Raw genomic sequence first — 13,863 nt, forward strand, 5'->3', positions numbered from 1 at the left:
CCTGGAGCTCCCTTCATAACAGCACTGTGGGTGTTTTCACATCACATGGACTGCAATGGTTCAAGAACGTGGCTTACCACCACCTTCTCCAGGGCATTTTGGAATGGACAGGCTATGCTGGTGTGATCATTGACGTACAGATCCTGTGAAAGAATAAAAAATTAAATGCTTGATTGATTGATTTGATTTATTGTCACATGTACCGAAGAACAGTGAAAAGTATTTTTCTGCGGCCGAGAGAATGTACACAGTACGTACATAGTAGACAAAGAGAATAATCAACAGAGAACATTGACAAATGGTACATCGACAAACAGTAATTGGTTACAGTGCGGAACAAGGGACCAAACAAAGCGAATACATGCCGCTTCGGGTGGCGCAGTGGTTAGTACTGCTGCTTCACGCCGCCGAGGACCCCCAGGTTCGATCCTGGTCACTGTCGTGTGGAGTTTCCTCATTTCCCAGTGGCTGCGTGGGTCTCACCCCCACAACCCAAAGATGTGCAGGGGAGGTGGATTGACCACAATAAATTGCCCTTTAATTGGGGTGGGGTGGGGGGGGGGGGGGGGGAATGAAATGCTTCCAGGTTTAAACGAAAAGCAATTTCGATGCACCATATGTGCTCTTGTAATCCATTACTATATTGAACATTTTGAATCCAGAAAAAAATGCTCAAGGTAAAGAAGAATTCTAATTTGTTTTGGAGGTAATACATTTGCAAATAACCTGAATTTCTCAACAGTACAAACTCATTATCAATTTTTTAATATATGAATTGCCACTGGTTTCTTTAACTTATGGAAAATTGTCGCTAGAATGAACATAGAACATAGAAAAATACAGCACAGAACAGGCCCTTCGGCCTACGATGTTGCGCCGAACCTTTGTCCTAGATTAATCATAGATTATCATAGAATTTACAATGAAGCAATGGTATACTTTTGTAACTCTTCATTTTGAAGTAAAGACCATTTAGAATTTCTTCGGCAGCCCTATTAGACTTGGATGTGAATAATGATGGCTTTATTGAGGTGGTGGAGGGCAGCTGTTTCAGGTGTAACTCCAGGAGAGCAGGGCAAGCTTTTATTTTGGTGAATGGACAATCTATTCTGTTTTATGGTAGAATCATTCTAATCACAGAAAATGGTGAAAACATTTTTAGTTAACATATCTTTGTTCTAATTGACTGCCAGAATTTTCAGAAACAAAGCCACTCCACATAGACACGAATGGTGCTCCAACTATAGGCAACAGCCTCCATCAGCTGCTCTGTGTGTCAGTGATGCGCTCACCAGAATGTGACCCCAATTCTAAACATTATTGATAGCATAACTACCCGATAGCTGCACTATAGGTGGCGGGTGGAGGGGAAAGTGTATTGGTGCACCTTCTTGAGGTTTTGACAGTCTCCTCCTCGGAGGCTGATGGGGGGAGCATGGACAGTTCTCTAGAAATATTTTCTATTAATTTATGGGATATAGGAATCGCTGGCTAGGCTAGCATTTATTGCCCATCCCTAGTTGCCCTTCAGAAGGTAGTGGTGAGCAGCTGCCTTGAACCACTGCAGTCCCTCAGGTGTAGGTACATCCACTGTGCTGATAGTGAGGGTGTTCTAGGATTTTGACACCATGACAGTGAAGGAAGGGCAATATATTTCCAAATCAGGATGGTGAGTGACTTGGACGGGATCCTCTCGTCCGTTTTGTTCCCCTGTGTCTGCTGCCCTGGCCCTCTAGAAATAGTGGTCATAGTTTTGGAAGTTGCTGCCGAAGGAGCGTTGATGAGTTCCTGCCGTGCACCTTGTAGATGGTACACACTGCTGCTACTGTCCATCAATGCTGGAGGAAGTGAATGTTTATGGATGGAGTTCCAATCAAGCAGGCTGCTTTGTCCTGGATGGTTTTGGGCTTCTTAAGTGTTGTGGAGTTTCACTCATCCAGGCAAGTGGAGAGTATTCCATCACACTCCTGTCTTGTGCCTTGAAGATGGTGGACAGGCTTTGGGAGTTGGGAGGTGAGTTACTCGCTGCAGGATTCCTAGCCTCTGACCTGCTCTTGTAGCCACAAGGTTTATGTGGTTGGTCCAGTTCAGTTTTTGGTCAATAGTAACCTCAAGATTTTGATAGTGGGGGATTCAGTGATGTTAATATCATTGAATGTCATGGGGTGATGGTTTGATTCTCTCTTGGTTCAAGATATCATTTCCTGGCACTTGTGTGAAATTACGTTATTTGACACTTGGCAGCCCAAGCCTGGATATTGCCCAGGTCTTGCTGCATTCGGACATGGACTGCTTCAGTATCTCGGGAGTCGTGAATGGTGCTGAACATTGAACAATCATTAGGGAACATCCCCACTTCTGACTTTATGGTGGATGGAAAGTCATTGATGAAGCAGCTGAAGATGATTGGGAAAAGGAGACTACCCAAAGGAACTCCTGCAATAATGTCCTGGAAAGAGACAATTGACCTTGAACCACCACACCATCTGACTTTGTGCCCAGTATGACTCCAACCAGCAACGGTCCCGTCCCCCCATTCCTATTGACTCCATTTTTGCTGGGGCTCCTTGATGCCATATCCGGTCAAGTGCTGCCTTGATGTCAGGGGCAGTCACTCTCACCTCACCTCTGGCATTCAGCTCTTTTGTCCATGTTTGAATTAAACCTGTAATGAGGTCAGGAGCTGAGTGACCCTTACAAAACCTAAACTGAGCGTCCGTGAGAAGCTTATTGCTTTGTAAGTGGCACTTGCTCATGCTGTTGATGACCCCTTCTAATGATGACCAAAAGTAGTCCTGTGTTGTAGCTTTACCAGGTTGACCGGTCGTTTTTAGGTATGCCTGGTGCTGCTCAGGGCATGCATTCATGCACTCTTCATTGAACAAGTGTTGATCCCCTGGCTTGTGGGTAATGGTAGAGTGAAAGATATGCTGGGTGATGAGGTTACGAATTGTGGTTGAATACAATTCTGCTGCTGCTGATAGCCTACAGCACCTCATGGTTACCCAGTCTTGAATTGTTATAATCTGTTCGAAGTCTACCTAAGTCTCCAGATGGGATTTTGTCTCCACAAGCACTGTGTAATGGTCACTCCTACTAACACTGTCATGGACAGATACATCTGTGGCAGACCTGTTGGTGAGGATGAGATGAAGCACGTTTTTCCCTCTTGCTGATTGCCTCACTACCTGCCGCAGACCAAATTTAGCAGCTACGTCCTTTCGGACCTGGCCAGCTCGGTCTGTGGTAGTACTACCGAGCCCTCTTGGTGATGGACATTGAAGTTCTCCACTCAGCACCTCATGGTGCTGTGGGCTATCAGCAGCAGCAGAATTGTATTCAACCACAATTCGTAACATCATCACCCAGCATATCTTTTACTCTACCATTACCACCAAGCCAGGGGATCAACCCTTGCACTCTTGCCATCCTCCGTGCTTCCTCCAAGTTGTGTTCATGGAGGAGTACTGATTCAGCAGCTGAGGGGGGGATGTTTCGTGGTAATCAGGAGATTTCAAAGAATCCCTACAGTGCAGAAGGGACCATTTGGCCCATTGAGTCTGCACTGACCCCCTGAAAGAACGCCACCCAAGCCCACTTCAGCTGCCCTATCCCAATAACCGCTTAAACCTAACCTGCACATCAAGGGGCAATTTAGCATGGCCAATCCACCTAACCTACACATCTGGACTGGGAGGAAACCAAAGCACACGGAGAAAACCCACGCAGACACTGGGAGAATGTGCAAACTCCACACAGTCACCCCAAGGCTGGAATTGAACCCATGTCCCTGGTGCTGTGACGCAGCAGTGCTAACCATGTGCCACCCCCTTGCTCATGTTTGACTTGGTGCCATGAGACTTCATGAGGTCTAGAGTTGAGGACTTGCATTGGAGAACAGAAAGAATTAGATCCATGTTATTGTCAATCTTTCTTCTTGCCCCTCTGTGACATGCTTCTCCTTCCTGCCCAGTAGTTGGCATCAAACTCAAGACCTCCCTTCTCTCTGTACTCCTGCTTTGCTGTTTGCAGTTGCTCGGCCACCCAGCAATCTCCACTGCTGCCCCCCCCATTCCCACCCCAGCAAGCGTGAGCAAGCTTATGTCTTGCACTCCTCCAAAATGTTGCACATTCTTTGGAATATGATGACGTTTTTTCCTGTAAACAGCAGGGGCGAATGAGTCTCTGCTCAAAAGACACATTAACCCATTTATTAGCATACCCCTCCGACAGATAATGAGAGCTTTCAGTTACCGGCCCACACTCCAATTCTCATGCCCTTGTACAGTGATGGAAGTATGAGCCTACAAATTCTGTCCCACGTGCGTTCAGGCCTCAATGTATCTGCTGCTGTGTTTTACACTGCTTATGCCACCTGCCCTATTCCTCCCTTCACATAAATCAAATGCCACTATTCTATTCACCCTGACAGTGCAGAACAAGTCATTGACCTTTATCTTGCATTGGATCCAGGTTAATGCTGTTGGTGGGGAAGCATGGCTCATGCTGTTCCCTGACAGCCAGGAGGAGAACATGCAGGGAGGCATCGCTGAAATGTTTGGCCAGACATTACTCAAACATTTTCCAGCTGAAGGTTGAGGTGATGCTCCTGGGTCTGGCTCAGTAGATGCCACACTGATGCTGCTGTAGGCACTTAGTGCAAGTCCGGATGCTTTTCCAAAATGACAACTGGGCCTCCAATTCTGTCAGTAAACAGTAGGTTCAAAGACTTCCTGCCCATTCCTACTATGTACTTGACCCGGTCCTGGACCTAGGCATATTTTATTAGCCGGCAGCTGTGTGATCATGATCGGACAGCCATCCCCCCCCCACAACCAGATGTTCCCTCTGCTTCAGGGTCCAATATCAGGACCAACGGCAGGAGATCTAAATTCCACCTACTATCTGGAAACGTGATGTGGAGGTGCCAGCGTTGGACTGGGGTGGACACAGAAAGAAGTCTTACAACACCAGGTTAAAGTCCAGCAGGTTTGTTTGGAATGACTAGCTTTTGGAGCGCAGCACTCAATCTGGTGAAGGAGCTGCGCTCCAAAAGCTAGTGATTCCAAACAAACCTGTAGGATTTTAAGCTGGTGTTGTAAGACTTCTATCTGGAAACATGTCGCTCCTCAGGTTATAATAACGTCTTTCAGTTCATTGCATCTAATCTAAAAATAAGTAGGAGCTTAATAAACTTTTATTCTCAATAATATTGAGAATATTTCATGGTAAATTAATTTCAATGAGAAATTGACTCGCGAAAGGGAGATTAGAAGAGCTTGTGTACTTTTATACTGAGAATTCAAAATAACATTTTAGATTATTTACTCTTTCTCATTGCAAACTTCAAAGAATATTTTTCTGAATTTGGTTTTGAAATATTTTTAAAGTGAATTTTAAATCTTTATGTTTATTTCTAGTGAACTTTTCTTGAAAGTTGGACTGCTGGTTGCAGAACTTGTAATTTATTTTGTTTATCATGGATTTGCGAATGAATTGTTCCCTGATTTATTTATCTGATTGGAGAGTAAAGGAAAATTTTTTTCCCCCAGAACCAAATAATTGTTTCATTACCTGTGCACAGATATTCTAGAAATGTTTCTGTCCAAACAGAAAACCCATCATCACTGTCACACTTAAGCAGCTTTCTCTGTTTACAGTCACGTAACAGAGCCCAAGAAACAATAGCAGAAATAAGCCATGTAATTCTACTCTGCCATTCACTAAGATTATGGTTGAACTTCTAATCTCTGTGTTTGATAGTTTGCTTCTGTTGGATTATTCATTCTGATAACTTTGTATCCAAACTATTTGTGATATCCTGAGAATTGGTGATAGTTGCCCCTTCTTTATAGGTGGTCAGAGATCAAATCAGCCATTGCACAGTCAAACTGCGCCAAACAACTGGCCTGATGGAATACTGTTTGGAGGTAATTAAGGAGAATGACCCCAGTGGCTTTTTACAGGTCAGTGTGTAATCACCAGTGCTCCCATATTACTGCTTGTACTGTTCAGTGATTCAGATATTCAGCAATTTGCATGGGTTCCCCTGATTTTGTCCCCGTCATTTATAACTAGATGTCGCAAATGTCGGAGAATTACTAAATTATTCATACATCAATGTGGCCTCATGGCTCACATAATGGAAGTCTTTTTGCCTTAAATATTTATCTCTATATTCAAGCCAATACATGAAAATAATTCCATGTAATTGTGTAACTATTTGTATCGATCAAAATGTCTAAATTTTTTAACTTTTTAAAAACCTTGCAAAATGCACATTCTATTTGATTTAATTCTGGCCTTTTGACCGCTAATATTAGCTACAGTACCTAAGACTAAACAAAAGGGTATCAATATCTAAAATTCTTACCTCGAAAGTCTGAAAGACACGTGTGTTTTTCAGTCTTTACTAATGGCTTTAAATTAAAATACACCACGCAAAATAAGTCTGAGGTTCTTAAATATGAGGCGAGATGTAGTGGCCCAGTTCGCCATGGGCGCAAATCCCGTTCTGGCTGCAAAATTCAGTGAGAGGGCCAAAATGGGATTTGCGCTGGCGAGATCTCGGTTTGAGATCTCTTCCCCCACCGCCCATCGGTGACGTGATCAGGTTTGCGCCCAACCAGGGCGGGAACCTGATTTCCATGAATTTGGCTAAATCTTGATGTGGCGTCTGCCCACGATGTATCCACCCCGTGACCTCAAGCTAGCATGAGTCGCTACTGGTTTTCTAATGCGAAAACCAATCGTGATGACTATGCGAGGGGCATGGAGGTGACTGGAGGCCCTGGGGGTTGAATGACGAGGCTGTGCATTGCCCCCTGGCAATGCCAAGAGGGCTACGGCAGGGGGGAACCCTCCATCTGGGGGGTGGGTGAGGGAACCTTATGTGTGGTGTGAGAGGGAGAGGGGAGAGCCACGACAATAGTGCGGGAGGGGAATGCCCCAATTTTGACATTGTGGTGTCCCAATGCTTGGAGGGGGGGGCTTATATGTAACTTTAAAAAGGGTGCCCCGATCTCAGAATCCCAGCTTTGCCGGTGTGTTTAGGCCCCGCCTCCCCCAGCTGGCTGTGATCCTCGCCAGAAATTTGAACAGCAATCAGGCGAGAAAAGGCACCTGTGGAACCAGCAAGTTCCACACAGCTGTTCTCACGTGATCCAGCACTATGCAATTTTGGGAGAATTCCGCCTATAGTAAACTTCAAAGGAGCCCATTCCATTCTGTGTTGTCTGCCTGAAGGCAGATCCTAAGATCATTGTCTGCTGATGCTCCATCCTGAGATGTTTACCTGGGCAGTTTTTGTCACTGATAGTTTGCCATTGCCTGCCACTCTCGGTGGGGTAGGGGGAGGAAACAGGTCCCAAATGTACATCAGTTGGAACAGGGGTTGAGCCCGTAATGTTGGAATTACTCCGAACCACCGCCTAACAATTTAGCCCACTGAGCAAACTTGACACCCCCCAGCCCGCCACCTTTAAGGGGTCATGTCAATCATTATTTTTGAAGTCTGGTATTGTAGCTCTCATGACCTGCATGTCACTTGGATGTGAGTTTAATTCTGACCGGTCACGTTTGTTTACAGATATCAGATGCTTTAATAAGGCGCGTACACTTTATTGATGAGCAGTGGGGAAAAGGCATACTGCAACCTCGCATGAATACTGACTTTGATTTAACACTGGACAATGCATCACTGCTACAAACTATCCTTCAGTTGGACTTCGTACAGATGAAAGGTAGGGGTCAGACCAGAGAGATGTGGGCCAGGATTGGGGCCTGTGCGGACACACTTCAAAACTGTGGCCCTGAAAATAGTCTCTGGTGGGATGAAGGGAATTGTGCTTGCTACTAACTAAATGGCCTTTTAAGCACTTTAACAAATTTGTTAAGGGCCCTGTCTATTCCTGAATGCCATTTTCAATTTTTTTTCCCCCCATAAAACCCAAGCAGTACGGCCAAGTTTGCCCCCAGGCCCAAATAAATTTCTCTGCTGTTGTCTTAGAATCAAATCTGTGTGGCCATGTATTGCTGGCATGAGTGCCGGTCCTTACTCATCCATGGCCCTCGTCTGCCTCCTTCCACCTCCGTTTTCCAGGAGCTGCCTGGCCCAATCACCAAAGCAGCAGCAACACTGGTGCCAGGCAGAAAGCCCCGCTTCCTGGAGGCGCTTGGCACCTCTAAATTTTGAGCCTCAAGCTCACCTCCAGGCCAGTTAGGTCATTTTCATTTTTAAAAATCATATATTGAGCATGACCCCACATTGATAATCCAGCTCATGATCTGAACATTAGATCACAGATCATAGAATCTATGGCATGGAGACAGATCCTTTGGTCCAAACGGGTCAATGCCAACCAAAAAGCCGATCTAAGCTAACCCCATTTGCCTGCATTTGGCCCATATGCCTCTAAACCTTTCATATCCATGTATCTGTCCAAATGTCTTTTAAATGTTAAAAACCTTAATTTTATTTTGGACAGCTCAGCCAACTATGATTCCTAGACCAGATAATTTTCAAATGAGTTGGTCAGGAAATTGATTGATTTTAGCTTTAACTCATTTTAGAACATAGAAAAATACAGCACAGAACAGGCCCTTCGGCCTACGATGTTGCGCCGAACCTTTGTCCTAGATTAATCATAGATTATCATAGAATTTACAATGCAGAAGGAGGCCATTCAGCCCCTTAAGGGTAGCATTGTGGATAGCACAATTGCTTCACAGCTCCAGGGTTCCAGGTTCGATTCCCAGCTTGGGTCACTGTCTGTGCGGAGTCTGCACATCCTCCCCGTGTGTGCATGGGTTTCTTCCGGGTGCTCCGGTTTCCTCCCACAGTCCAAAGATGTGCAGGTTAGGTGGATTGGCCATGATAAATTGCCTTGGTGTCCAAAATTGCCCTTAGTGTTGGGTGGGGTTACTGGGTTATGGGGATAGGGTGGAGGTGTTGACCTTGGGTAGGGTGCTCTTTCTAAGAGTCGGTGCAGACTCGATGGGCCGAATGGCGTCCTTCTGCACTAAATTCTATGAATCTATGAGTCTGCACCGGCTCTTGGAAAGAGCACCCTACCCAAGGTCAACACCTCCACCCAACACTAATCTCCCTCGCTGCCACCCTCTTACGAAGCTGATGTGCCAGCATCCGCCAAGCCTTCTCGCCATACTCCTACATCGGCCCCTGCACTTTCCTCCACTGTGCCTCTGCTTTCCCCGTGGTCTACAGGTCGAATTCCATCTGGAGGTTCCGTCGCTCCCTAAGTAGCCCCTTCTCGGGGGGCCTCTGCATACCTCCTGTCTACCCTTAAAATCTCCCCCACCAACCTCTCCCTCTCCCTCCCCTCTCTCTTCTCCCTGTGGGCCCTAATGGAGATTAGCTCTCCCCGACCACCGCCTTCATCGCTTCCCAGACTACCCCACCTGCACCTCCCCGTTGTCATTGGCCTCCAAATATCTTTCAATACACCCCCGCACACGCCCGCACACCCCCTCATCCGCCAACAGTCCCACATCGAGGCGCCACAGTGGGCGCTGGTCCCTCTCCTCCCCCAACTCCAGCTCCACCCAATGCAGGGCGTGGTCTGAGATGGCTATGGCTGAATATTCCGTTCCCTCCACTTTCGGGATTAGCGCCCTACTGAATATGAAAAAATCTATCCGGGAGTAGGCTCTATGGACGTGGGAAAAGATGGAAAATTCCCTGGCCAGCGGCCTGGCAAATCTCCAAGGATCCACTCCCTCCATCAGGTCCATAAAGCCCCTGAGCACCTTGGCCGCAGCCGGCCTCTTACCCGTCCTGGACCTAGAACGGTCGAGTGCTGCGTCCAGCACCGTGTTGAAATCCCCCCTCATTATCAAGCTTCCTACCTCCAGATCCGGAATCCAACCCAGCATGCGTTTCATAAACCCGGCATCATCCGAATTCGGGGCATATACGTTCATCAATACCACCCGCACCCCCTGCAACCTACCACTCACTATCACATATCGGCCTCCATTATCCACTACAATATTCAGTGCCTCGAACGACACGCGCTTCCCCACCAGTATTGCAACCCCTCTGTTCTTCGCATCCAGCCCTGAATGAAAAACCTGCCATACCCATCCCTTTCTCAGCCTAACCTGATCTGCTACCTTCAGATGTGTCTCCTGGAGCATAACCACGTCTGCCTTCAGTCCCTTTAAGTGCGCGAACACCCAGGCCCTCTTGACCGGCCAGTTCAGGCCCCTCACATTCCAAGTTATCAGCCAGATCGGGGGGCGACTCGCCCCCCCCCCCCCCCCCCCCCCCCCCCCGGCCGACTGGCCATCTCCTTTTCTAGGCCAGCCACGTGCCCGCGCCTCCCGCACCCTCCAGTCCCCCAGGCAGCGGACCCCCACCCCAACTACCTCTCCTACTTCCAGCTCCCTTTTGGCCAATGCAGCAGCAACCCAGTCTCCCCCCCCCCCCCCCCCCCCCCCCCCCCCCCCCCCCCCCCCCCCCCCCCCCCGCCGCGCTAGATCCTCATCTAGCCATTTTGCTCCCCCCATGACACTCCCGTAAGTCAGCTGACCCGGGCCCCTCCCGCCATTCCATCAACCCCCCACCCCTTGGCAGTCCGTCTGCACTCCTCTCCAGCACCGCCCTCACCCCCCCCACCCCAACCCCCATCCTTCACTAACACGGGGAAAAAGCTTACGCTTTCCTGAGCCGGCCCCGCCCCCTCTGGCGCAGCTCCTTTTTGCGGCCTTACCCCTACTCCCCATCCCTGCGCCTCCACCCCCCCCCCCTCTTCCTCCATGGGGCCCTGCTCCTCCAACACCGACGCCCACACTCTCCCACAGCCCCCACATCAAATCCATTCACCCATCCCCACCCAGCACTCAAACAAAAAGAACATTCCCCAAATGCGGTAAACACAGTAAACATCCCCCCACGACAAACCTTCAATTTGAGTCCAACATTTCAGTCTGTATCAAGCTCCATGCCTCATCAGGCGTTTCAAAATAGTGGTGCCGATCTTGGAACGTGACCCACAATCGCGCTGGCTGCAGCATCCCGAACTTCATCCCCTTCCAATGTAGCACCGCCTTAGCCCGATTGAAACCAGCTCTCCTCTTAGCCACCTCCGCACTCCAAATCTTGGTAAATTCAGAACTCCGTGTTCTCCCACCTGCTGCTCCGCTCTTTTTTGGCCCATCTCAGGACACAGTCTCTGTCCACAAAGCGGTGGAACCTCACCACTACAGCCCTTGGCGGCTCGTTGGCTTTGGGTCTCCTTGCCAGGACCCGATGAGCCCCATCCAGCTCTAGGGGCCTCGGGAAAGCTCCCGCGCCCATCAGCGAATTGAGCATCGTGCTCATATATGCCCCGGCATCGGGCCCCTCCACTCCTTCAGGGAGACCCAGAATCCGAAGATTCTTCCTCCTCGACCTATTCTCCAGGTCCTCGGATTTTTCCGCCCACCTCTTGTGCAGCGCCTCGTGCGCCTCCACCTTCACCGCCAGGCCCAAGATCTCGTCCTCGTTCTCCGAGGCTTTTTGTCGCACCTCCCGGATCGCCGCCCCTTGGGCCTTCTGGGTCTCCACAAGCTTCTTAATCGCTGCCTTCATTGGCGCCAGCATTTCTGTCTTCAGCTCCTCAAAGCAGCGTTTAAGAAACTCCTGCTGCTCCTGCGCCCACGCTGCTTGGTCTCCACCCGCCGCCATCTTGCTTTTCCTCCCTCGCATGTTTCGCTGCACCAGGATCACTTTTTTAGCCGCTCCACTCCTGGTCCGATCAATATAATGTCGGGGGGACCTTGCTGTCACCTTCCCACACTGGAAGCCGCCGAACAATTGCCATTGAGGCCCCTCTGGAGAGCCCAAAAGTCTGTTCCCGGCGGGAGCTGCCGATCGTGCGACCTACCTAGGCATAGCCGCAACCGGAAGTCCCTGCTCGTTTTTAGTTAAGGGCTGTAAGAATTGTAGCTCGGAGACAAAATAGAATGAATCTTTCTTGAGTGCATTAACAGGTGGAAATTAACTGCCCATTTTAAAGGAATGCATTGTGGAAGGAGGTTTATTCTTAGATCATGGAATTTACAGTGCAGTAGGAGGCCATTCAGCCCATCGCGTCTGCACCCGCTCTTACAAAGAGCACGTATCTACCCTGTCCCAGTAACCCCCACTTAACATTTTTTGGACACTAAGGGCAATTTAACATGGTCAATCCACCTAACCTGCACATCTTTGGACTGTGGGAGGAAACAGGAGCACCTGGAGGAAACCCACGCACACACGGGGAGGATGTGCAGACTCCGCACAGACAGTGACCCAAGCCGGGATTCTAACCTGGGACCCTGGAGCGGCGAAGCCACTGTGCTAACCACTATGCTACCGTATGAGCGTCGAAAGAAATCCAGTTTGTTGAATTACACGTCTTACATTGCATCTGTAACATCTCAGGCCCAGATTTTCATCCCCGGGTTGGATGTGTGGAGTCGAGAGATTTCCAGGGTCTGCGAACCTGACCTTTTAAAAATACCCACACACCGGTCAGATTTATGGTTGTGGGGTGCTTTTTGGAGCCGGCCCCAGAAGTGTGGTGGCGGACTGGTGAAAGGCTTAACTCTGTTTTGGCATGGTGTTTAAATAAATTAAACATTTTTAAAAATGTAAAAATCCCTCCAGCTCTCAGTACTCTTTTTCTGCCCCCACCACTCTTTTCCCATATGTCCTTCTATATAAGCTCCTGTACCTTTTGGGCACTTCCTGGACAGCTGGACAGTTCCAGTGAGTTTGTGCATAAAAACTGGTTAATCATGTTTAATTTTAACATGTTTGCCGTCTCCCAAAGATGTTTTGTGACCCTATCCAAAGAATTCCCTTACCCCATCAACGGCGGTACCTTGACTATCTGCAGAATCTACCAATTTCAGACCTCCTCTTACCTGGTCTGCTCTGTACACCCTGGCATTCAAACAGCTAGGGCTCAACTAACTCTTCAGGTTAGGCTACTGATCATTAAAATGGCCAGCTGCCTCTGCAATTCAGGCCAAATGCAGTCCCACCCCCGTGAAATTAGGGAATGCTGGGTTCAGATAGGGACTTAGAAATTTTGGCCATTTCTAGGATTTTCACCATGCCGGAGACCTCACCAGGCCTCAATGTAAGCTTTGTAGATTTATTGGGACCTTTCTCACTGATTCTTCCTGGTGGCTTGTCTCAGCAACTCCTGTAAATTGACATTTGAAGCACCGGGTTCATACGGTTGAGAATTGGGGAACAGTGGCACAAAGCAACCTCTGAAGGTCATCTTAAAAGCAGCTTTATTCATGAACGGACTGCTTTGTTCGGCCAATAAGTTTGAGTAATGAGCTGTACCTGAAAGGGAATGGAGGGAGAAGCATTTGACTCTTCAGCATAGACTTTATGGTAGATTAAATAATAAAGGACAATTTCAAAAAGGTCCCAGTTATCAGCCTACTGAATGCATTGAGCATATATAGAGGTTAACTGTGCAAAGCTTATGAACCGAAAAGTAATTGTCCACAGGTTCGAAGATATTGCAGGATAAGTGAAACCATAAAGTTAATGATGTGAAGTGTAATTTAAGTGCTAATATGTTATTGTATATTTCACATTGTGATCACATTGCTTATTCGTTTAATTTTGTTCAATTTTTAGGAAACACTGCATCTATTTTGATGGAATTTTAAAATTTTGAATCCTTATGAACTTAAAGTCCAGTTTTTATAATTTTCCTGCATGAATCCCCTTCCGGTAGAATATTTATCCCAAATTTCTACTACCTTTTGTTTCAGAAATATACTTCCTGCTTTCACATGTTAATGGCAAGAGTCTAATATTGAAATGATACTTCCTTGTTCTGGATTTCCCCA

The 13,863-nt window shown here is 47.8% G+C and overlaps 1 protein-coding gene across 3 annotated transcripts in view; it reads left to right on the plus strand.

The window, feature by feature from the left end:
* trim9 (tripartite motif containing 9) overlaps nucleotides 1–13,863 on the plus strand; it is a 148,411-nt gene that overhangs the window by 86,117 nt on the left and 48,431 nt on the right. For all 3 annotated transcript variants that reach the window (XM_072489773.1, XM_072489774.1, XM_072489772.1), the window contains exons 4-5: nucleotides 5,856–5,966; nucleotides 7,589–7,742. In XM_072489773.1, coding sequence (XP_072345874.1) covers nucleotides 5,856–5,966; nucleotides 7,589–7,742 — 265 coding nt within the window. The remainder of the gene's footprint in view (nucleotides 1–5,855; nucleotides 5,967–7,588; nucleotides 7,743–13,863) is intronic.

The sequence above is a fragment of the Scyliorhinus torazame genome, chromosome 2 (assembly GCF_047496885.1).
Source record: "Scyliorhinus torazame isolate Kashiwa2021f chromosome 2, sScyTor2.1, whole genome shotgun sequence".
Taxonomy (NCBI): Eukaryota; Metazoa; Chordata; class Chondrichthyes; order Carcharhiniformes; family Scyliorhinidae; genus Scyliorhinus; species Scyliorhinus torazame.